This window comes from Lonchura striata, chromosome 5, assembly GCF_046129695.1.
Source record: "Lonchura striata isolate bLonStr1 chromosome 5, bLonStr1.mat, whole genome shotgun sequence".
In the NCBI taxonomy this organism is placed as follows: Eukaryota; Metazoa; Chordata; class Aves; order Passeriformes; family Estrildidae; genus Lonchura; species Lonchura striata.
In genome coordinates, this window is record NC_134607.1 from 32,988,228 (window position 1) to 33,009,958 (window position 21,731).

General features: G+C 38.5%; 2 protein-coding genes across 4 annotated transcripts in view; one reads left to right on the forward strand and one right to left on the reverse strand.

Moving 5' to 3' along the window:
• Nucleotides 1-10,582, forward strand: part of TSPAN12 (tetraspanin 12) — a 41,367-nt gene extending 30,785 nt beyond the window's left edge. For all 3 annotated transcript variants that reach the window (XM_021553449.2, XM_021553450.2, XM_077783437.1), the window contains 3 exons: nt 361-468; nt 3,289-3,432; nt 9,035-10,582. In XM_021553449.2, coding sequence (XP_021409124.1) covers nt 361-468; nt 3,289-3,432; nt 9,035-9,340 — 558 coding nt within the window. In that variant the 3' untranslated portion in view covers nt 9,341-10,582. The remainder of the gene's footprint in view (nt 1-360; nt 469-3,288; nt 3,433-9,034) is intronic.
• Nucleotides 10,583-15,048: 4,466 nt separating this feature from the next.
• Nucleotides 15,049-21,731, reverse strand: part of KCND2 (potassium voltage-gated channel subfamily D member 2) — a 260,183-nt gene continuing 253,500 nt past the window's right edge. Inside the window, exons 6-7 of the mRNA XM_021553483.3 lie at nt 20,011-20,258; nt 15,049-18,234 (exon numbers count right to left, since the gene is read on the reverse strand). Coding sequence (XP_021409158.1) covers nt 18,057-18,234; nt 20,011-20,258 — 426 coding nt within the window. The 3' untranslated portion in view covers nt 15,049-18,056. The remainder of the gene's footprint in view (nt 18,235-20,010; nt 20,259-21,731) is intronic.

Consider the following 21,731-nt stretch of genomic DNA (forward strand, 5'->3'; position numbering starts at 1 on the left):
GCAGACAAACACCATTCGTGATGACTTGGATGGGACTCAGTTCTAAGTTTTATGCCAAGTAAAAAATCTGGTAATGATACAAATAAATTGTACCAAATAATCCCTGAATGTCTCCAAAATGTAACTGCTCTTCAGTGTACATTAATTGTAAGCAAAGGACACAAATAACTTTTTCTTGATATTTTAAGAAAAGCTTGTAAAGTGTTAGTATCATAAAAATTGCTACACTTCCTGTTTTGTTTGTGTACACAGTTATTTAGTCATTGCACTGGAAAGATCTCAGTACTGATGGAACCTGTGCGTTTGGAGCCACAAGCCTGCTGATCCACTGTGTCAGTCACTTTTCTCTCCTTGCTCCAGGTTCCAGTGCAGTGGTCCGATATGATCACACTGAAAGCCAGGATGACGAATTATGGCCTACCTAGGTACCAGTGGCTGACCCATGCTTGGAATTTCTTCCAGAGGGAGGTAAGATGATAGTTAATTCATGAGCTAAAGGAGTACCTGCTCAGTGAAAAGGTTTGGCTTTAAGAGGGTAGGCAGAATAAATGCAAATTCATTTGGTATGAAACACTGTGTAATGTCTTTTAACAGCACTTGATATGCAATTCTTTGGTTTTTGTAGGCTCTAAAGGTACTTAAACACTGAAACCAGAATGTTAATGGATTAATTTAAATTTCTAATATTCTTATATCCTTTTTCAGTAAGGTTAGGACACCAATATCTTTTAGGATTACAATAGCATTAAAGGATATAATGTATGTAAAATTAAAAATCTGCAGGTAAAGTAAAATGATTGTGCCTATATGTTGTTTTAATATTAAACTGTGCTCCCCTTCCCATAGGCTCTGTTAGTTTCCTTTCATGGAGCTGTCATGGTTAAGATATGTTTAGCTGGAAAGGAATGGGAAAGGAAGTTTCCAAAAAGATGCCAACACTGTCTCTTTGGCCGAGGTTTGTGAAAGTGATGAGGGTTTTTATTTCCTTTGACTGGGGGGTGGGAAACAAACCAAAAAGTTTCCTTGTGTATTCACAGCTTTGCCCTCTAGCCTACTAAAATTCAGAAATGTTTTTATAGTATGAAGTATTATGTTACAGAAACATGAAATTGCCCAAGGTAAAACCCATTAACTCCAAATATAACTCACGTGCAGGAAGAGAACTCTTTAAATGCCTGTCATTGTGCTGCCCTTGTTGAAATGTTGAAATCTATCATTGTTGCACAGATTTCCTGTTTATTTAAACATTTCCTGGCAGCACTTGGTTAGTCTGTATTTATACTAAAACCTGGAAGAAAGAGGTTACACACCAGCACCCCCCTCCTCCCCCTCCCAGATCCCTGCTCTGGCCATGTGAGTGCTCTGTGAAACTGATTAATTCTTCATATGCAGGTAGAGTGTTTATGTCTGTTCTGAACCTGAGATAATACAATCAAATGGTCACAATCAATTTGCCTTGAATAGAACTGGTACTGTATCTTGGTTTGATTGTATAGGCTGATTAAATACTGCCTCCTCTCCCAGTTGTTACAGTTTCATCATAGTGGTTATAATATGAATAGTAATAATAAAACTTAGCAACTAAGCCTTAATTTTTCTAGGGGAGAAGAATTTCCTTTAGAAGTTAGAAGAAGTTTCAGAAGTTAGATTTTCCTTATGGCACCTGTACCAGATAAATGATTTGGGAAACTGAGAAAGCTCTTTTATAGTTTCTACTTAATTGGTGGACTCTCATTTATATTCCATCTACTAATAGTTTAGATGCTGGATGTATGAGCCTGGTATGTGCTTTTTGTCTGAATAAGCACTTGTGGCCCTTTTCGGTCAGCAGAATTTTAATTTCAATTCTGTTCAAATCTGTGTTGCAATTTCAAATCTCTTCTGTTAAAATCTGTGTTAATGTCTGTTCAGAGGTTCAGTCCCGATCAGCTTGGTATTGTTTCTTCTGTATCTTTTAACATCTGAGGGAGATGGGAAATTGTTCTCCCCAAGTCCTCTTGCTGGTCTAATATCAAAGTTGTGACTATGGTAGGGAAGATGGAAAGGGTCAGCAAAGAAGAGCTTGTTGGGGGGAGGAAGGATACAAGAGAACAAAGATGTTTAATGAGGTGGTCTTTGCAATTGCAGTGAGGAGCTGAAGTTTGAGCTTTGCTTAAAGTCCAGTGCTGGGAGGAGTTTGAGTAACAAACCAATAAAAACTGAGACATGAGAGCTGTGATAAAGAAGGGAGAAGTTAGACTTTTAAGAGGAATTGAAGGCACAGTGTGTGCCAGCATGTCTGGGCACTGATCTGCTTGGTTGTGAACAGTGAGTGGTGTGGAATACAGGACTGGCTCTGAAGTGGGTAAAGAGGGGCAGCTGTGTTCCCAAGCCTGCGGGATCAAAGGACTCAGGGAATTCCTTACATGCAGGCTGGTCCTGGAGGACATTCAGGCAGAGAAAGGTAGCATCTTGTTTCTGCAAAGCATCTTTTCAGTCATGTCAAGTCCACATCCAATGCCAAACCAAATCTAATGCAGCCGCTTAACCCTTTTCTGTGTGAAAGCAGCTGCTAATGTGGGAGACTGGTCATTTGGCTTTAAATCTTGGGGTGTATTTTGCAGAGAAGAAGACAGGTTGTTGGTCCTGGTGGGTTTTGTAGCCAATTACAGCTCATCTGCTTTGCAGCCAAACTTCTTATTTTTGCGGTTGATTATGTTGCAGTATTTATTTTAATGTGATACCCTTCCCTTCCATTTTCAGTTTTCCTTTCAGCATTTGTGATTTCTATACATTTTTGTTTACTCTTCTAATTGTTTTTCCTATATTCAGGTAAATCTGTGCTTTTTCTGTTTTCAACAAATGTGTCTGTAGTTGTACCCTTGCAAGAATAGTCCTCACTAGTATGACCTTTTTCTGCTACTCCTTTCAGCCATAGGTATACTTGTTCATTAGTCCCCATTTTGACCTGAAATTGTGTTAGTTCCTTGTAGTAAGGATAGGAGAATCCAGAGATAGGACAATTTCCATGAAGCATCCTTTGAGGAATCAATTGGGATTTAAAGGACAGAGCAGTATTGTTGACTGTTTCCGAAATATTCATTGGTCACTACATGACATTTTTCATGTTGCTTTTATGTCAACGTACAGAAAAACAAGATACATGGAAGCACTCATAGATCTTTTTAATTCTGTGTAAATATTTTGAAAGTTAGTATTAGGAACTTCGCTAGGTTTTTTGATTACCTACTTAACCTGTTGAAGAAGTAGCATCATTATTACTGATCTTGGCTAATCCTTCCTTTGCAGTTTAAATGTTGTGGCGTGGTGTACTTCACAGACTGGCTGGAAATGACAGAATTGGACTGGCCACCTGATTCCTGTTGTGTCAGAGAGTTCCCAGGATGCTCTAAGCAGGCACATCATGAGGATCTCAGTGACCTTTATCAGGAGGTAAGGGGAATATGTTGGAAGGTTTTGTACATTCTTCCTGACCCAGTAATTTTCCAAATTCATCACTTGCAGTGCAATAGAGTAATTTTTTTGTGGAGTAGTTGTGTTTGTAGAACGTGTTTATGGTTATTATTTGCTAATGCTGAAGCAGAGGGAGAAAAGAAGGAAGAACAAACCCACCCACTTACCCTTACCTGGAAATGAGATAAGTTAATGGCAATGCAGGTAAAACCTGAGATGTACTTAAAATTTGAAGTGTTTGTTTTATATTGGTTAGGTTGGAGTTCAAATTTTTTCTAATCCAAGTTAAAAATTAGGTGTAACATAATGTCCAGCCTCCATCCCATCAAACTTCCACACAGTAAGTGGAAGAGTACTTTAGTGAATTGTACAGTGAAGGATGCTTTTGATAATTCCTTTGAAAGATGAGAGCTGTCTCGTTAACAGGAATCATGCCTCTTACAGGAGGCAGGTAATTCGGTTGTTGTACTCTGAGTATGTGTAGGAACTTGTTCTGAAAATGCTCTTTCTACATTACCTTATGATCATTTAAAAAGAATTACAAAGAAAGCCTTAAAACAAGGCAAGGACCTGTTTGAACTTGAAGTGGATAAGGGAGGTCATCATGGTAGCAAGATACTACCTTTTTTAGGGAGAAAATTATAAAAACAAGTATGCTCTTTACTAAAACTCTGTCCTCACAAATATTGTCTAAAGTCATCTTTTTCTGAAAACTACTTTATTAGACACCATTTTTTTATGCTAGCAGATCTCAGAAGACCTATAATTGTACATTCAGCAACAGTAGAGTGACCAGTAGTCCAAGTAGTCCCAACAGCAGCAGACAGAAAGAGTGGCTCGATCACGTAGTTGTGAGGATCTGAGAAGAGGTGCATTCTTAATTGGATTGCTTTTAGAGTAATACAGGGAGGAGGATGGCCTTAGGATCATGCTTTCAGATGCTGCAGCGTGAACATTTCTCCAGTGGATAGTGCAGCTCTGCATTATGGAAGAGTACCCAAAGAACCATTTTGTTTTCTCCCAGTCTTGGAGGCTGTTTTAGACCCATTCTTATAAGAATCTGTTACATGGCTCCTGTTAAGGAGCTATGGAGCAACATCTCTGAAGCAGAGGAGATTCACTGTATAAACAAGCCAAAATGAATACTAGCTATTGCCAGGAAACAATCAGGTTTTGGGGAAATTGATTTGTGTGGTATTGACTATGAACAGAAATTATTTAATCTAATCTGGACTTTCAGACATGCATTTTAGGAGGCTGTATACCTCCACTAGGAAGAGAGAAGATAGAGCTGCGAAAAGGCAGGTGCCTCAGAAGGCCAGTCTGTGCTAGAAACCTTGAAGACAGTGACAGAGATTGTTTTTTTTTTTTTTCCCACCAGCTACTTGTACATGCTCTCTTGCCTTCTGGTGAGGCTCACAGCACTGACAGCACTGTTTATGCTTTAGAAGTGTTAGTCCCTGAATGAGAAAGCTATTTAGCCTTCTTCTAACTATTCCCTTACACATTTTGAAAAGCTAAAAATTGTGGGTCTCTCTGCAATAATGGCTGTTCTTTGTAATACTGCTGCTACTGTTAATGCCATAAGGACAAGTCTGTTGTAAAGAGCCTCCAAGGAGTATATGGAAGTTGTAGAACATTCATTTGCTCCCTGCCTGAAAAGGCAGGAGTATGTAAGCAGTGTCACTCAATGAAAAACTGCTCTTGGAGCACAGTAAGCTCAAAAATTTCTGAGAATTATTAGTCAGTCATTGGAATGTAGTGTCCAAAGTGCATTGTTGGAACTCAAAATGTATCTCAGACATTTTTGGATGTTCCAGGCCCTGGTCAGAAACATTTGAGACCCTGGCAGGCAGCTGGAAACAGCTGTAATTTTGAGTTTGAGCCATAACATGATTTACCAACTTTGCAGAAGTCACAAAAGTTTAGATATTATAGTAAAAGTAGTTACAAAGTAGAGGGAAGAATTTTTTTGTATTGTACAAGGGGGTTTTAACACCTGTACAGGGGGGTTTTTTACTTTGTACATGGGAGTCAGAAGTTTTATGACAGAGGAATGTAGGCCAGTCCTGTTTCTCTTCTTTCTTCTTCCTTACCTCCATGTTTTTGATGATGTTAACAGTGCATGGTTTTCTTGTGCCACCTCTTTTCCTAGCATTTCATGCCTGTGCCATATTCCAGAAAAAAAACCTCAAAGAACACTTAACACTTCATATGGTCAAGTTCTTTTGATTCTATTTGGAGAAAATTAATAGTCAAAGATGATTATTACGTAGGACATAAGGGCTGTGTTAAGACCCACTTGATAAAAGAAAGGCTGCTTGGCTTTTTTTTTCCAGAAGAAATCTGAAGGGCACTCTAATGGTTCTTCCCTTACTATACCGCAGAGCATTTTGGATGGATTCAGCACTTAGCAAAAAATTTATTTTTGGTTCTCCACTGCAGAATCCATTCCAAAAAGGGACAGGCTGTGTTCAGTAGTATCAGCCACAAAAATACTTCATTTCTCTTTGAGATACGTACAATATTTTGTTGGCAAAATGTTTCTTTCCATGGTGCTTGCCTGCGGGGTGTCTCACAGACTCTTACAGCATGCTTGCTAATAAGTTTATCGGTATTATGCAAAACCAGCTTACTCTTCCAAGACTAATCTGTCCAACTTCTCTCTTGGAGAACTAAAGGAAGAAAGCTTTTTTAGAAAGTGATTCAAACCAAACTTGCATAGTCTGGTAGTTTGAAAGGGAGCCTGATAAGATTAGCCTCACTAGCCTAAAATTGGTTTATGTAAATATTTGGCAGCTCCATTCTGGTACTTCAGAAAAATTCTTTGTAGTATTTCAGAAAACTGAAGTTTGGTTTGTCTGGGACTGATAAATGTGGTTTTTTGTAGCTGTGCTGTGACCTTTTGCTGAGAACTCAGAACTTTCTATATTCTAAGTTGGAATCCTTCACAATTTAATTTTTGTAGAAAGAGGGGTGACTTAGAGTTCTGTTTGAAAGTACTTTTGTCAGGAATCATATTTTCCTTGTTCGATATTGAAAGCTATTTTTCAATTTCTTGAATTCCTTTTATTCTGATGACCTTCAGCTTTGGTGTAGTTTCATGAACAGACTGACCTTACAAAGAGCATGGTTTTGGGGGAAGTGTGAAGATAATGATGTGGCCTTTGGATGTTTGTTGTGGTCTGAGGACAAGAGGAACTCTGCCCATCTTGTGATTGGGAGCTGCAGTGTAGATAAAATGATTAGTGGGAATCAATATCTTTAAAAAAATTAGTTGCTCATGTTCAATATTTTCTTTTGGTTTCTGGCATAATTTTGGGTGTACTCAAAATTCACATAATTTTGTCTTAATTTTGGTTTGTTTTAATATTTAATTTTACAACTTGCTCTAATATGCTTTTGAGTATACTCAGAATTTGGGTGTACAAAAGATTTGTTCAGTTTGATGATGGCTTATCTTTTCTGCTCAGTGAAGTGCCTTATTTCAGTTCAGATTCTTATTCTATGATGAAGTAAATCAGTAATATATACTAAATAAGAAATACATTCTTTTTTCCATTTCAAGACTGAAAATATAAAGCAAATTAATCAGGCCTTTTATCTGTAGCTTTGTAGGAATCTGAAGCTGATTCTGCTGAATGATTGCTGCAAAGTTTTATACTATATTTGATTTGTCAACAAGAACTCCCCATTTAGTGACAAACTTTTGCTGAGGGAAGTGTATTTATGTACTGTTTAATTGCAGGTTGCCAACTATGAAAGTGTCACATAAGCAGAAATAAAATGCATGAGTGTGAAGTTAACAGGCTGTGTTTTCTTAGTTTTGAAACTGATTTTGAACATGTATTAGAGCAGAGCTCTAAGAGCATCATGCATAGAGGAAAAAAGGCTACCTAGATTGGGCGTAATTTTTCTCAGTTATGTTTCTGTGTACTGCAGGAGAAGGAGGCATTAATGTTATTGCTCTCTGTTAGTGGGTGTTTTCTCTAGGCAACAAACGAACTAAGTTTGAATATTGCTGTGGTGGAACATTTCTAAATTGTGACCAGCATGCACCTTCATCTCCTTAAGTTAAAAGTATTAAAATGCAGCCAGTTTCTCTGTAATTAACAACAAATTTGGGAAGTGATGTAGCTGCAACTGCCTTCCAGTTGAAGAAAGGAAGATGCCAACCTGACAGGTTTTGCCGTTCCTCTGAAGTCCAATTACATTGCTTTTGCTAAAGTGTTGCTTTTTTTCCTTTTCAAATTTCAAAGAATGCATACTTAGTCCCTTTTCTGTCTTTTTTGCTGTTTAGAAAATGAAACAGTGAAATGAGCAAAGACATCGAAATCCTATAATTTATTCTGCTATAATTATCATAGAGTACATTAATTTTATTTAGATCCTAAATGAAAATCTGTTGACTACAGTGTGAATTCTGTGTGTGTGGCAAAAATTGGACCTTACATCAAATACTTTTAGGACTGTAGCATTTGAAATTGGCTTTGGGGAAATTGACTTTGGGGAATTTAAGTGTGTTTGAAAAGTGCTATTTATCATGTCCTGTCTTCAGATTCCATCATTTAGATTGATTGCTTTATTTTTGTAGAAAAGCTATAAGAAATATGAAGTGAGGATGTAAATGCAAAAAATAACATTTTCAAGACAGTGCCCATTTTGATGGGTTCCTGATGTCTGTGTCTGGGACCAGTGCCCATCCAGTTTGTTACTCTGAATTTTCCTCGATATGTATGTTTGATAATTGTGCTGTGAAACCCTGCAAAGCTTAGAATAGAGAATAAGCATCATGTAGAGTAGCAGAGGCTGCTCTCTTCTTGGTTTAATCATCTCTAAGATGCACATCACCCTTACTGAGCGACAAGTGTTGTAACTTGTGCTTGCACTGCTAGCCAGTAGTTCCCAAAATTGCTGCCTCTTTGTGGATCCATGCAGCCTTACAAGGGCTTGAGAGCTTTTCTGAAACCTTATGTGGTAGTTTTTGGCCATGTAAGCAAACTGCATTGAAGCCTGCATTGAAGGTTTGGAAAGAGCTAAATTCCACTTCTATGAACATCAGCTTACAATGTTTTAACATAGTTTTCATGGGATGTTTTCTGATGAGGTTATGCGGGTCCATAGATCTTTCCTACAATACTGTTTTAGCTTCAGAGTGTAGTATTATCTGTAGAAAAAGTCTAAAAGAGTTTAAAATAATTGACAACTTTGAAGATCTTCAATTTAAGGAGAGAAACAAGACCCTAAAAAGGACTTTAATGGCTTTTTAAATCTTCACAAAACCAGTTGAGTTTCTTTAACAATTAGTGAGAGTTGATAGGAATTCACATAAACTTTGAGGGATTTCTGAATTGAAAAGTAGCACAGATATCTTTCAATAAAGTCTCTGTGTATGAGAAATCTTAAAGTTGGAATTATGGAAGCAGTTAAAAAGTAGGCAAAATAATTTTCAAAGGGTTGTTTGAAGGAAGTGAGAGATTCTTGTGAGCCAGAAAAGACAGCAGTGGGTAGGATGAGCTAAGCCTCTGGAACTGCAACCCAAATATTACTGACTGTTTTTTAATCTATTTTTGTTTTATAGGGATGCGGTAAAAAAATGTATACTTTCTTGAGGGGGACAAAGCAGTTGCAAGTGCTGAGATTCCTAGGAATCTCTATTGGAGTCATGCAGATCCTGGCTATGATCCTCACTATTACCTTGCTGTGGGCTCTGTACTATGACAGAAGGGATCCCAGAGCAGATCAGATCATGGCACTGAAGAGTGATACCTCACAGGAGCTGTCATGTCATTCCATGGAGCTACTGAAACCAAGCCTGACCAGGATCTTTGAACATACATCCATGGCAAACAGCTTTACTACACACTTTGAAATGGAAGAGCTGTAAGTGATGCAAGGAATCTGCGAAGTCACAGAGGATTTTTTGGTTTGTTGTTACTTCTGTTCTGTTTCATCAAATATACCAGTCTTCTTTTGTGTCAGAAACCAGCTAATGAATGGAAGTGAAGGAGACCAACAAAGAAAGACGAGCCTGTTCCAACCTCTTAGCCATGTCTCAGCTGTGAAAGAGTTGATTTGGTGTGTTCATTTTTTAAAAGGCACTCATTCAATTGAGCACAGTAATACTCATTGTCACAAGCTGTGTGAAGTGTAAAACACTGACTCAGTCACAGATGGACTGAACCTATAAGGAAGCATGAGGGGAAGAGAAATACTCATCTTCTGAAGAAACAACTGTGCTTTGAGCAAACAAAATGTGACTTCAGCTGAAATTGACTTTTAATAAGCCATTTGGAAAATGTCTTTATCAGGGATCTATGTATGTATAATTGTGTGTTTTCATGTGTGCATGGAAAGCAGAGCTACAATTCAAGTTAATACTTGGATTTTAAAATTTGCAAGATTTGTAAAAAGGGCGAGATTTTCTTTTTTCTAACAAAACCTTTATCTTAGTTTTTGTTCTTAAAGATATTCTAAAACTTCTATTTTTATCAAACATAATGGTTTTTAGTTTAAAATATATTAAACAGGGATTGAAAACAAAACTATTGCTATGGACAATAGACTTTAGTTTTCTGGAGAATTCTTCTTTCAAACAGTTTGTTTTGTGGACTGTTTTTAGTAAAAAGGAAGAAAACTTTAAACATTCTTTCCAAAATGGGAATCAATATGAGAGTAGCACATTTTTATAGATAAATCTTTCCTCCTGTCTATGATTCCCCTGAAGCTAGAAACAGAAGATTGCAAGAAAGATGCTTACAGTTCTGGATGCTATTGCAATAATTGTAAAAGTACATGAGGAAAAATTTTACTTTGACTGCTTCATTAAGAGCTCTCTGGTGGCTTAAAATGCCAGCCAGGAACAGATTAAAATATATTTATTGAGGTGGGGAAAGTGCATTTTACTGTATTTTTATGAACAATGTCTATGTCATAGGATTATTTTTACAATTGGCCACGTTCTTGAAATATATATTTGTTCCAATGAGTATAGTAGTTTGTGGCAAATGGGCTTTTTACATAATATTACATTTTAAAAAATAGTTCATTTGTTTAATTTGTAAAAGAAAAAAGAAAGCAAGGTGTGATTTGGTAGACAATAAACTTACTTTTCTCTTAAATTCCATAATGGCTTTTTTATTTTTAGTCCTAGAGTGGGAGTGCTTTGGATGGGCATTGGGGGGATCCTCCTGCTAGTGTGAGTTAATTTGACTTGTCTTTACCCACTTGACCTACTCTGTTTGTGGAGCTGCAATGTCAGTGTAATTTTTTTTTTTTTTTAAATTGCTTCTGAGAAAACTTCTTAAGGGCTTGTAAAATTAAGCTCTTCAGTTGTGTGGGCTGTTTGCTTTTCAGGAGTCTGCTTGGGGTATAATTACTTCAAGGGTACTATTGCAAGCAAGATTACCTTTCTGCTTTTGTACTTCTATAGATGCTAATACTTATTTTGAGAGGTAAAAAGAAGATAAAATGAGAGACCATCCCAAAATTTTGCTTGGAGTGTCTTTGTCAGGAATACTTTCTTATGCTCTGCTTGGGAAGCCTTGGCCTGGTGTTGCTGCACAGGTAGAGCTGAGTTCCACCCCTCCCACTGCTCAGCCGGGGTAGCGATGCCTGAGCTAGGTGAGGTCCTGCTAAGGAAGTTACCATGCTCAGGAGCAGGTGTCTGACAAAGTGGGAGTGCAGAGCAACTCCAGGCTTCACAGTGCTACTGCGACCAGTGGTGCCACACAGTGCATTGAGTCATCATTTGCCCCTGTTTAAAAACCAAAAAAAAAGGTCCACACAAACCACAAATTATGGAATCTTGATTATGGATTACATGTACGCAGCTATATTTGGCAGTGAATTACTGCTGAATGTAGGGAATTTTAGTTAAGTAATATAAAAAAAAGTAATGTAAAAATAAATATAAAATTCCCCTTTTCCAGGAAACCTTAGTCCTTAAAGTTTTACCCCAGGAGTGTCTGTGGAAGCTCCCTTAGCCATGCTTCAACTATTCCTAGTCTTTCCATACAAGGATTATTGGGACTATCATGGGGGGTTGCCTATGTATTTTATATCCAGGTTGGAGCTCATCGGCCAGCTGAGCAAGGGGGTAGTGTGGGGATTTAGAGATACTTAGAGCTCAGGTCATTTGGTTTTAAGCTGTCAGGGTGCTGAGGAAGCACTACCTTCAGGTGTAGTCAGGTTTCTTTAGCAGCAGAGAGATTGCTTTGGGGAGGCCTCCTTTGACACAGAACCAACCTCCCAAAGCGGTGTTTATGGGCCTCCACAAAAATGAACATTTGCAGTCAGGAAAACCTCACTTGGGCTTGGCTACCCAAATCCTGAGCCTGTCTACATTCTGGGAAAGAATATTTTTATTTTGAGTATTTAACCACATTTTCAGAAATAGGTCTCATCTGTAAATTAGAGCACTCCAAGAATTTTTTTCATTGACTGCTCAGGCTTTGAGGTGCCTGTTTTTCTAGAGCTTCTTCAAAGAGTCTTAAAATTAATTGGCTAGGCTGCGGTGAGCCTGCTTTTTTCCTGTAGAGCTTTAGAATTTGTGTAGGAGAGAGGCTGCCTGGCAAGACAGGAATATTTAGAGATACTTGAGACAGTGAAAACTACTTCCTTTTTTTTTTTTTTTTTTTACTTTCTTTTTTCCTCTGTTTTACAGGAGTACTTGGAGAAGGATGGTGTGGTTTTTGTTCTCTGCAGCATGAAGTGTAATGAACTAAATCTTTCTTGTTGCAGCAGGCAACTACAGAGATGTTCCTTAACATTTTTCAGAGAGCACTCAAGGAGTGCAACTGTATCAGAAAAAGGGGTCACTTCCTGCCAGCACCAAGTTTTGTCTTCAGCACAGTGACTGTACCAAGTCCATGGGACTATGCCTGTTGCTGTGGGGCTGAGAATGCTTTTAGGAGGCAAAAATCACTATTTCTGTTCCTTGGATAAGGTATTGATTCATCTGCCAACAGGCTGTATGACAAGATTTTCGGAAGGAAAGAGCTCTATTTTCTCCTTTATAGCTTTTCATTTTGCAAAAGCACATATGAATATAAGGGAATATATAAAGAATTCATTGTAAAAAGAGAGGCTGTTGGTTACAGCAGCTGTATAGTTAAATATGGAGGAAGGGATTTATGAATAGCATTTAAAGTTTTTATTGTGAAAGCATTGTATTTGGTCTCAGAGCGTGGTGCTAATTATGCTAAGGTTTCAAACTCAATCCTCATATGGGCCATTCACTTAAGGGTTGGACTTGGTCCTTGTGTGTCCCTTCCAGCTCAGAATATTCTGTGATTCTATAAACTGTGCAGAAAAACTCAGATTATTAAAGTCTTAGGACATTGAAATACTAAGGGTTTGCATGGCATGGTAGTGGGGAGACTATGGGGTGATTTCTGTGAGAAGCTGAGAAGCTTCCCCTGTGTCTGAAAGAGCCAGAAGTCAACTAGTTCCATCACAGACCCACTGCTGGCCAAGGCCAAGCCCTTCAGTGACAGGAGTAACACTCTGGGATAGCAATTCAAGAAGCAGAAAAAGTGGTTGCAGCAACAGCAAGTACAGCTGGAGAGAGGAGTGAGAGGAGCTGCTCTGCAGACACCAAGGTCAGTGAAGAAGGAGGGGCAGGAGGTGCTCCAGGCACCAGAGCAGTGGTTCCCCTGCAGCCTGTGGTGCAGCCCGTGGAGCAACAGGCTGGGTCCCTGCAGCCCATGGAGGTCCATGGTGGGAGCAGAGATCCACTGCAGCCTGTGGGGAGCCCCACACCACAGCAGCGCAGGTGGATGCCTGAAGGATGCTGTGACCTTGTGCATAGTCCCCACTGGAGCAGGTCTGATGGCAGCTGTGTGTAACTCTGGGGGGGATCCACACTGGAGCAGTGTGGATGAATCAATGCAGTCCGTGGCAAGGACTCTCCTTCGAGAAGTTTGTGAAGAACCATCTCCCCGTACTGGAGCAGGTAAAAAGCATGAGGTGCCCTTCCTGGGAGGATGAAGGAGCATCAGAAAACACATGATGAACTGGCCACAGACTCCATTTCCTGTCTCCCTGCACCTCTGAGGAGGAGGAGGTAGAGTTCAGGAATAAAGCTGAGTTTGGAAAAAAGGGAAGGATGGGGAAAAAATGTTTTATTTTTTATTCTGCTATTTGGATTTGATTGGTAATGAATTGCACCAAGTGAAGCCTGTTTTTCCTGTTACAGAAGTCAGTGAGCGATCTCTCCCTGCCTTTATCCCAACCCAAGATGTAATGTTTTATTATATTTTCTCTTCCCTGCCCAGCTGAGAAGGGAACTGATAGAGTGGCTTTAGTGGATATCTGGCATCCTGGCAGTGTTGTCAGCCCACACAAACATTGCATTTAATTAATGCAAAATGCTATTGTTGAAGTGAGATTGTATCTAAAACTTTCCAACTTGTGTATGATTGACTACTTCCTGTTAAAAAAAAAAAAGTGATGTCCTAAACTTTTGAGAATTTTTATATATCCACTTCTGTTTATTCAGCACTCCCCCACTTCAGTTGTTCCTTTTGCACAGATACTGTAAAGTAGACAATTAGATGATATAGGCAGGTAAGAAACTAAGCTGCTGGGTAATTCCATATATTTCTGGACATTGCCAATCTACGTATAGTGTTCACTCCTGACACTCCTACTCTCTAGCCACATGTTTATATATCCTGTCAGCTGATGGCTCCTCTAGAACAGGTGAAAATATTCCCAGTCTGCTATAAAATAAAGCCCTGGTAGGCCACAGGTCCAGCATAGAGAGCTTATGACCTCCGAAGCATGCTCCCTACCCAAAATTTAATGATCCTGTGGCTTCAGTAATTTGTCCTCCTCCAGATCAGCTTCTTTTCTGAAGGCCCCCTTCTCTCTGCAGCAGCTGAGGCTCCATCGGGTTCTCTGCTGTGAAAGCCTTCTCTTGTGTTCTTCCACCAAGAGTATATCCACGACTTCAAAATGTAAAGTGCACATTTTTAGTTTGCCTTCTGTAGCTATTTTATGAGAGGACAATTGTCAAAAATGCTCTGGGATTGTTCACAGTCAGGTGTTATCTGTTACCTTTCCCCCTTATCCAGAGCACTGAGCTCCTCGCAGAGGCAACCATCAGGTGTGCCAGGGTTGATCAGCATTGTCTGCACCTAGCTGCCGTGTATTAGTGATCCATGGTGTGTTTTTACCTGCTCTTAAGCTGCAAAGAGTTTGATCTTTGTGCACTAATATTTTATCAAGGGAATTTGATACCAGGTATGAAAAGTTCAGCGGAGCAGTTTGGTTTTTTGGATGTACATAAGGGACATTTTTTAAAGTACAGATAAAGAGGTGGAGTTCATACTGCTGGAAATGCTCCAGTTTTTTCTGCTGATGCAGGCTGGAAAGGGAAAGGTGATGGCTGGTCCCTCAGAAGAAGGGCAACTCTGCAGTGGAGCTGTGGCATCCTGGTCTTGATGGCTCTAGTATGGTTTAGATAAACTCACATCTTGCTTGGAATTACTGTCTAGGACATTTGCTGATGTCAGATTAAGTGTTCCTTCCAAATTATTAGAGGGGGGAAAAAGTTTCATTAATAAGTTATTGCAAAACCAAGTTGACCCATTCAAGCATGCAGATGTTTTATTTAAATATTCCTCAAATGTCTATTTATTCAGCATAACACTTGTATTATGCTGCCTTCTGAAATACGATATATGACTGTCAAACATAATTGTCAAAACAACAACCTTGGTTTCTTTGTATGATACACAGAAATAATTACATTTCATGTACAGTACAGATGCATTTTACACAGTCATCAACAGTCATTCACTACCAAAACAGCATTTAAATCACCTAAAACACCAAAAAAATGTGTATTTCCCAAATTCAGAATAAATTAATGGTTTTGCGTGTGATATATGGAAATAGGAGACAGGACTGGAGTTCTGAAAAATCATACTAAATTACCTCTTAAGCTGCATTTTAAAAATGAAAATACAAGTTGCTTCAGGGGTATAACTGTTATGCAAGTGTATTGCTGTAGTGCGTTTTTTCTAGAGCCTATGAACGGGAGAATAAAGAGCTTTTAAAAGACACATGACCTGATGGAGTCAGTTGGTTTCCTGGGTTGTGTGTAGTCTATACCAAAGTGGGTTTGGTAACTGCCCCTTTGCATTATTTAACTGATATAAGTAGTCATGAAGTACCATGTGACATAAAGAAGTTGTTGCAGTTTGCTGACATCAAGGCAGTTTTTGTATCAATAATTCTTTGGCAAAAGGTGGGGGGGACCAATATGAGTAACCATGAGTAGAAGTAGGATGCAAGTAAAAACTGATGTGTTCTGCCTCTTCTTTAAATCCATTAAAGTTCATGTAACCTACCAGCTTCAGCAGACCTGCTGCAGGGTGGAAGAGAGCAGTGCTGGGTAATGGACTTAGGCAGGGCTGTCAGGAGTGCCCTTCCTCTGGCTCAGAGCACAGCCCGTGACTCTGCTCTCTGATCTTTGAAAGAAATTGAGAAGCTCAGTTTATAATGAGTAAACCCTTCTGATTTAAAAAAAAATTGGGAAGTTAATTGCAACTTAACCAATACTGCATTAATTTCAGAATAAGCAAATGATATGATAAAAGAGTAATGAATGGCATTATCTACTCTTTTTACTTGCAGTTTAATTCTAATATGTGTTGCTGTACTTTGGTGTATATACTGTAGCATGATAGTCTATCATCTACTCTTCACTGTTGACAGGTAGAGAGAAAGACCAGTATTTGTGTGCAAGAAAAAGTGTATCATCAGCAAGTTTCAGTTTTTAGTGGGTATCTTAATGTAAATTTTCAGGTCAGTAGAATGCTAGCAAATACTATACTGAAACATACGCTACTTAAACTATTAAATAACTGTGTTAATCATTTATTGTAATGGCATCTAATGCACTGAGCATTTTGATTTATATGCATATTTTATTTTGCAGACATGCAATTATTTCTGATCCAGTGTTTTTGATGTATATATGTATGTATTGATATGCACATATTCTGTGTATATTTGATGTATATGATGTATGGTATGTCATGAATATAAGAAGCATTATGATACATCTAATGTACTGTCATGAAGAAAAATTACACTTTTTTATCGGAAAGGTTTCTGATAATGTCTTTTATAAATGAAGTCAAGAAGCCTTAACTTGTAAAATCTTCATATTAGCATTTAGGCCTGCCCATGTAGGCAAATTCCAATTGAAATCAATTATATTTTTATAGCTTTGGGACTCAATCCATTATTCTATCATTGTTCTTAGGTAATTGAATATTTTTCACACAATATAAATTCTCAAACAAGTTTTAAGATGCAAGTTTACAGATAATTACAAAAATAATTTAGTCATCATTTTTAATGAATGTCTTTCAGTGTCTTCCAATGTAGCCAATACTCTGGATGCTGCAGAATGTAAGAAAGGAACATTTGGAGACAAGTGTTAACTGATCCCCAGAAAACATTTGTGGTAATTTAAATTCAAATAGGATTGCTCCTGTAGCAGTTAACTGTGACAAGAAGTTTGTTCTGAAAATACAGAAGTAGACAAGTTGTCTATGGAAGAATGGACTGTTGATTCATCAGTGTCCTTGAAATCCCAAATGATACAGTTATGTTGGAGTGGGCAATGAAGTGTCAGAGAAATGGAGAACATTGAACAAAAGGAGCAATGACTGAATAGCAATTTGTGGTGCACAGTTTGGCTGTAAGATTATTTAAATGTTTGCCATTAGAAGTTTATAGTATAGATGAAGTTGTGTAAAATACTTTAAAAAAAATCCTGATTCCTGATACAACAGGTGTACAATGACTTATTGCAGTTGTAACAGTGCCTAGGAAGCAAGATAAAACAACAGTAAATATTGAACTAACTGAACACCTTTAGTTCACTAATGAGTGTTTGAGTAAGAAATACTGCATTTTTCAAAGGGAAGTTATTTGTACAACTACCATGGAACATTAACAATCAGCTTGTTGTAAGTGCACGGAAATGCCCCTTTCTACAGTATTATTTTATCATGCCTAATCTGAAAAACAACAAAAGTAAACTGAGATCACAGCTTCAAATAATTTCAGCATGCATTATGGTTGTAGTTCCTTCAGTCAGTACAAACATGTTTCATATGAGCATGTTTTTGTTCATTATTTGACAGTTCTTCAACAAGTTTGTGGTTTATTAACAGGGAAAAAAAAGGACATGTTATCAAAATGTTTCTTGTTGTTTTGCATTCAGCAGGAACATAGGTTTCTATTTTTTCGTTTGTGTTTTTTTCTAAAAAGAGCTTTCATGATAAGAAGAAGCATCAATGGGGACATTTCATTGTGCTCATATAGTAAGTCAGGATGGTGACAGAAGATTCCACCACACGTCAGTTCAGACAGGGGGTAAGAAACTCCTTTTGCTTCACACCCTACGACATCAAAACCCACAAAGTTTGTTTCTCCTGAACCTCTTGCTCTGTGGCCACTGGCACACTCGTCAAGGGGCGATGTCTTTGTCAGCTCTCTCATTCCTCATGACTCGTTTTTCACTGCTCGAGCTCAGCTTGCAAGTGGTCTTTATGCTAATTTGTAAATAATTCCTTCTTTTATAATGCAGATACTCTGACAATGTTTCCTCCCGAATACTCAGGAGAGTCTGGCCTATCATCTCCTTCAGGTGTGGTGACAGGAGGTGTTGGGATGCTGATTATTGCTGTAGTGACGTAAGGCTGCTCACAGTTTAGTTTAACGCACTCTTCCACTTTGGCATTTAAGCTGGAACGGCTGGAGGAAGAAACAAAAATCCATGAAGAATGAAAGTCCATGTTACCACAAACCTCTCAAGCCTGATTCCATTCTCTCAGCCAGCCATCTCCATCTTGCCCCACTGGAGAGCTCTAAGTACAGAGCAGCACCACCCCCCTGCCCTGTATCCCAGCAGCAGCTGGTCCATGGCTATGCTCATGTCCATGTCCCTTTCTCCCTTCCTTCCTCCCCCATTTCAGCATTTCTTGGCCAATCACCTGTGTTTCTGAACAGGGGAAGCGTTGCAAAGCTGTCATTGCCAAGTTGCTCATTATAAGGAAAGTGGAAACTAGGGGCCAGTCCAAGTCTCCTGCATATTCCTCAATATGATGCTTATTTAAAAACATTTGTATATTAGGAATAGTTTCTTCACCGAATTGGAACAGGCTGCCAAGGGAAATGGTTTAATCACTACCCTTGGAAATGTTCAAAAGGAATGCAGATGTGTCTCTTGGAAATGTCATTTAGTGGTGAACATGGTGGTGCCAGGTTAATAATTGGCTTCAATGATCTTGGAGGATTTTTCAAGCCCTAGTGGTTCTGTGATTCTGTGCATATTCTGTTTACTCAATAATAAGGCACTCTATTATATGCACTAATTAAGTTCATTTGTGTATATACGTTCATGGAGTTGCTGCAGTACCTCCCCATAGTAAAAGACTTGAAAAATTCAGACTATTTCAAGGTGAAACTAGCATTTTGTGCTTGTGTTTTTGTTTTCTAGCACAAAGCTGGTGGCTTTGGTTTTTATATACATAGAGTCTGGAAGTATTATGCAGGCAAGTCCTCTAGCAGAAAAAGAATGGATCCAGGCAGAGTATTTCCTGAAAAAATAAGATAGATTTGAACTTTGTGCTGGGCAGGAGGTTTCATTTCATACAAGCTGAAAAACTTCAGTAGTTTCAAGAGTTCCAACCTGTTGGATTGTTCATGGAAGTGAAATCCAAATGTAGTAACTATACAAAGGAAGCTACTCAAAATGTAGTTTAACAAGACAATCTCTATAGCAACTTGTACTGAAAATACTTCTCTATTAAAGTGTGTCATGTGTGAGATCAATAGAAAACACTCCTGCGTCTCCTGAGACCTTTGCTGTGTTCTCAGAGGTGATATCTGGATATATGTGAAAGCCAAATACTTTTTACTTTTGAGAGTACAGGGACATTCAGTGAATTAGACTCTTAAACTGCACTTTCCTCACTTTTGTAATAACTCCTCAAGCTAGGAAATATATTTTTCTTATCCATTCCATATTTTTCTTATTTAGAAGAGTCTTCCTTATGACTATTACACTTAGGACTCTGGGAATCAGTTTTATTTCTCTGCTCTGCAGAAATGCAAAGAAATCTTATTTCATATGCCTCTGAGCCAAGAAGGGGCAGATAGGTAGTATATCTAAACTGGACATTTTTCTGTGTGAAATTTTTCTTCTTATGCACTTGTCCACAGCATATAGTATTTGGTGCTCTCCTCTACTTGGGGTCTCTGGATGCTGTTTGCTGCGAATAGGGCACGGTAGTTTGTGAGGAGGGCCTGAGAGGGCAGAAATGGATAGAGAGAGACTATCCTATTATTTTGGATTAAGCCTGAGCAAAGGAAACACAGAATATTTCAGTACCAGTACCCATTTGTAGATGAGTATTGGACTCTCATCGTTATCCTCACCACCTCCCTGTGCAGGCCTCAAGGAATTTGCATCTGTTCCCTATCAAAGCCAGGGGCCTCAGCTCTCGGTGCGCCGTGCACACGAGGTACCTGTTGGACAGAGGCGTCCTCTCCACACATCTGATCTGGATGGTGCTGAGCTCCTGCACGCTGCCGGGGCGGCTGCCGCCCAGGGCGGTGTTCGGGATGCGGTACGTCTTCTTGTGCCTCCGCGAGCAGCAGCTGCTGCTCACGCCTTGCTGCGACGAAAGAGAGGGGCTGTGGCTCGGGGGTCTGTTCACTGTAGAAACCTCCATACAGCTCTCTTCGTAGACTTGCTCATCCACAAACTCGTGGTTCTAGCCCAGAGGAATCCAACGAATGGACAAAGCATGCACAGAAAGATAATTGAAATGAACGTATTAATCATGATTGTTTAACGGCTTAAATTGACACAACTGAATAAACTGGGAAAGTTAGCTTATTCTTGATTACAGTGTTTAGCCCATATTAGTCTGGGCTGAATACCAATGCAAATGTAAACACTGGAACGAAATTAACAAGAAAATGTTAATCCAAATTATTTTGCAAAATAGCATGTGGTTGTAATGTAGTTTGCATTATAAATATCTATGCAATCTTTGAAGTGCCAGAAAACAGGATTATGTTTATGAATAAAATGCAAGTGGTGCTTATGTAAACACTCTAAATGTCAGTTGAAAATAAATAAGATTTATTATATTGAACAATAATATAATAAAATTCATAAATATTTCCAGATAAGTTTATAAGACTTCCTTTTGAATTACATGTTAGAAATCAGAATCTGAAACACAATTTTTGAGGTATGCATCTATCTAACAGAAAAATATTTAAACAAATAGAAATTAAAGGAGATGAGATAGTTATTTGAAAGCATCCAAAAAGTTCCTAATTACTGTAGATGGATGTATCAAAAGCAGTTTGGAGGACTGAGCATTTTAGTCAAATGAAGTCCTCTTTATTCATGCAGTCTGTGCTTAATTCCAGCAAAGACTAGTTTTTTTAGGGTGGTTGCAAAGATGAATCCAAATTCACTCGAATAACTAATTTACATTAATTCAAGTGATTAGGGAGTATTCCACACCCAGCCACAATTCCCACATTTTCTGCATGTGCAAAAGAGTGTGAAATAGTCCATGTTGCTTATGGTGGCAAGGGAGGGGAGGAAATGCAGGGGAGTGGGAGAAGTTTTTATACTTATTTAAAATTAAGCAGAGATTGAGATATGTTTGCATGCATTTTGAAAGTCTCATTTTTCAAGAAAACTCTTTCAATTTCCTGCTGGAGTTAGTCTGTGTATCCTGACGATGTTTCAGAGGAGTTGTTCAAGGAGCATTTTCTGGATTGTTTTACACTCTACTCAGAATCACATCAATTTTGTCAGCTTGTTGCATTTTTGTGTATTAGAATGAGGTAAATTACTTTTCCCCTAAAAAATTTTGCTCTAATTGGAAAGGTGCTGATGTTTTTCAGAATTGCCATATGGGGCCAATATAAAATATGTGAACAAAGTAAAGAGAGCAACAACTTTAGCCAAGTGTTTGTCACAAATGGAAATGCCTTTATACGCATAACATTTTTATTTCCATTTTTTCTTCTCTTCTTCACTCAGACATAGTGTGAATTAAGAGGTGTTGAACAATGTAAATTTCAAGTGACAAGGAAAAGAACTTGCTTGACAAATGACTTTTGTAAAGCATATGTCAGTCACAATCAAGATTTTGAACATGATCACACAGTAGGCATAAAATTCGGAGAGAAAAATAACCTAATTGCTCTTGTGAAATTAC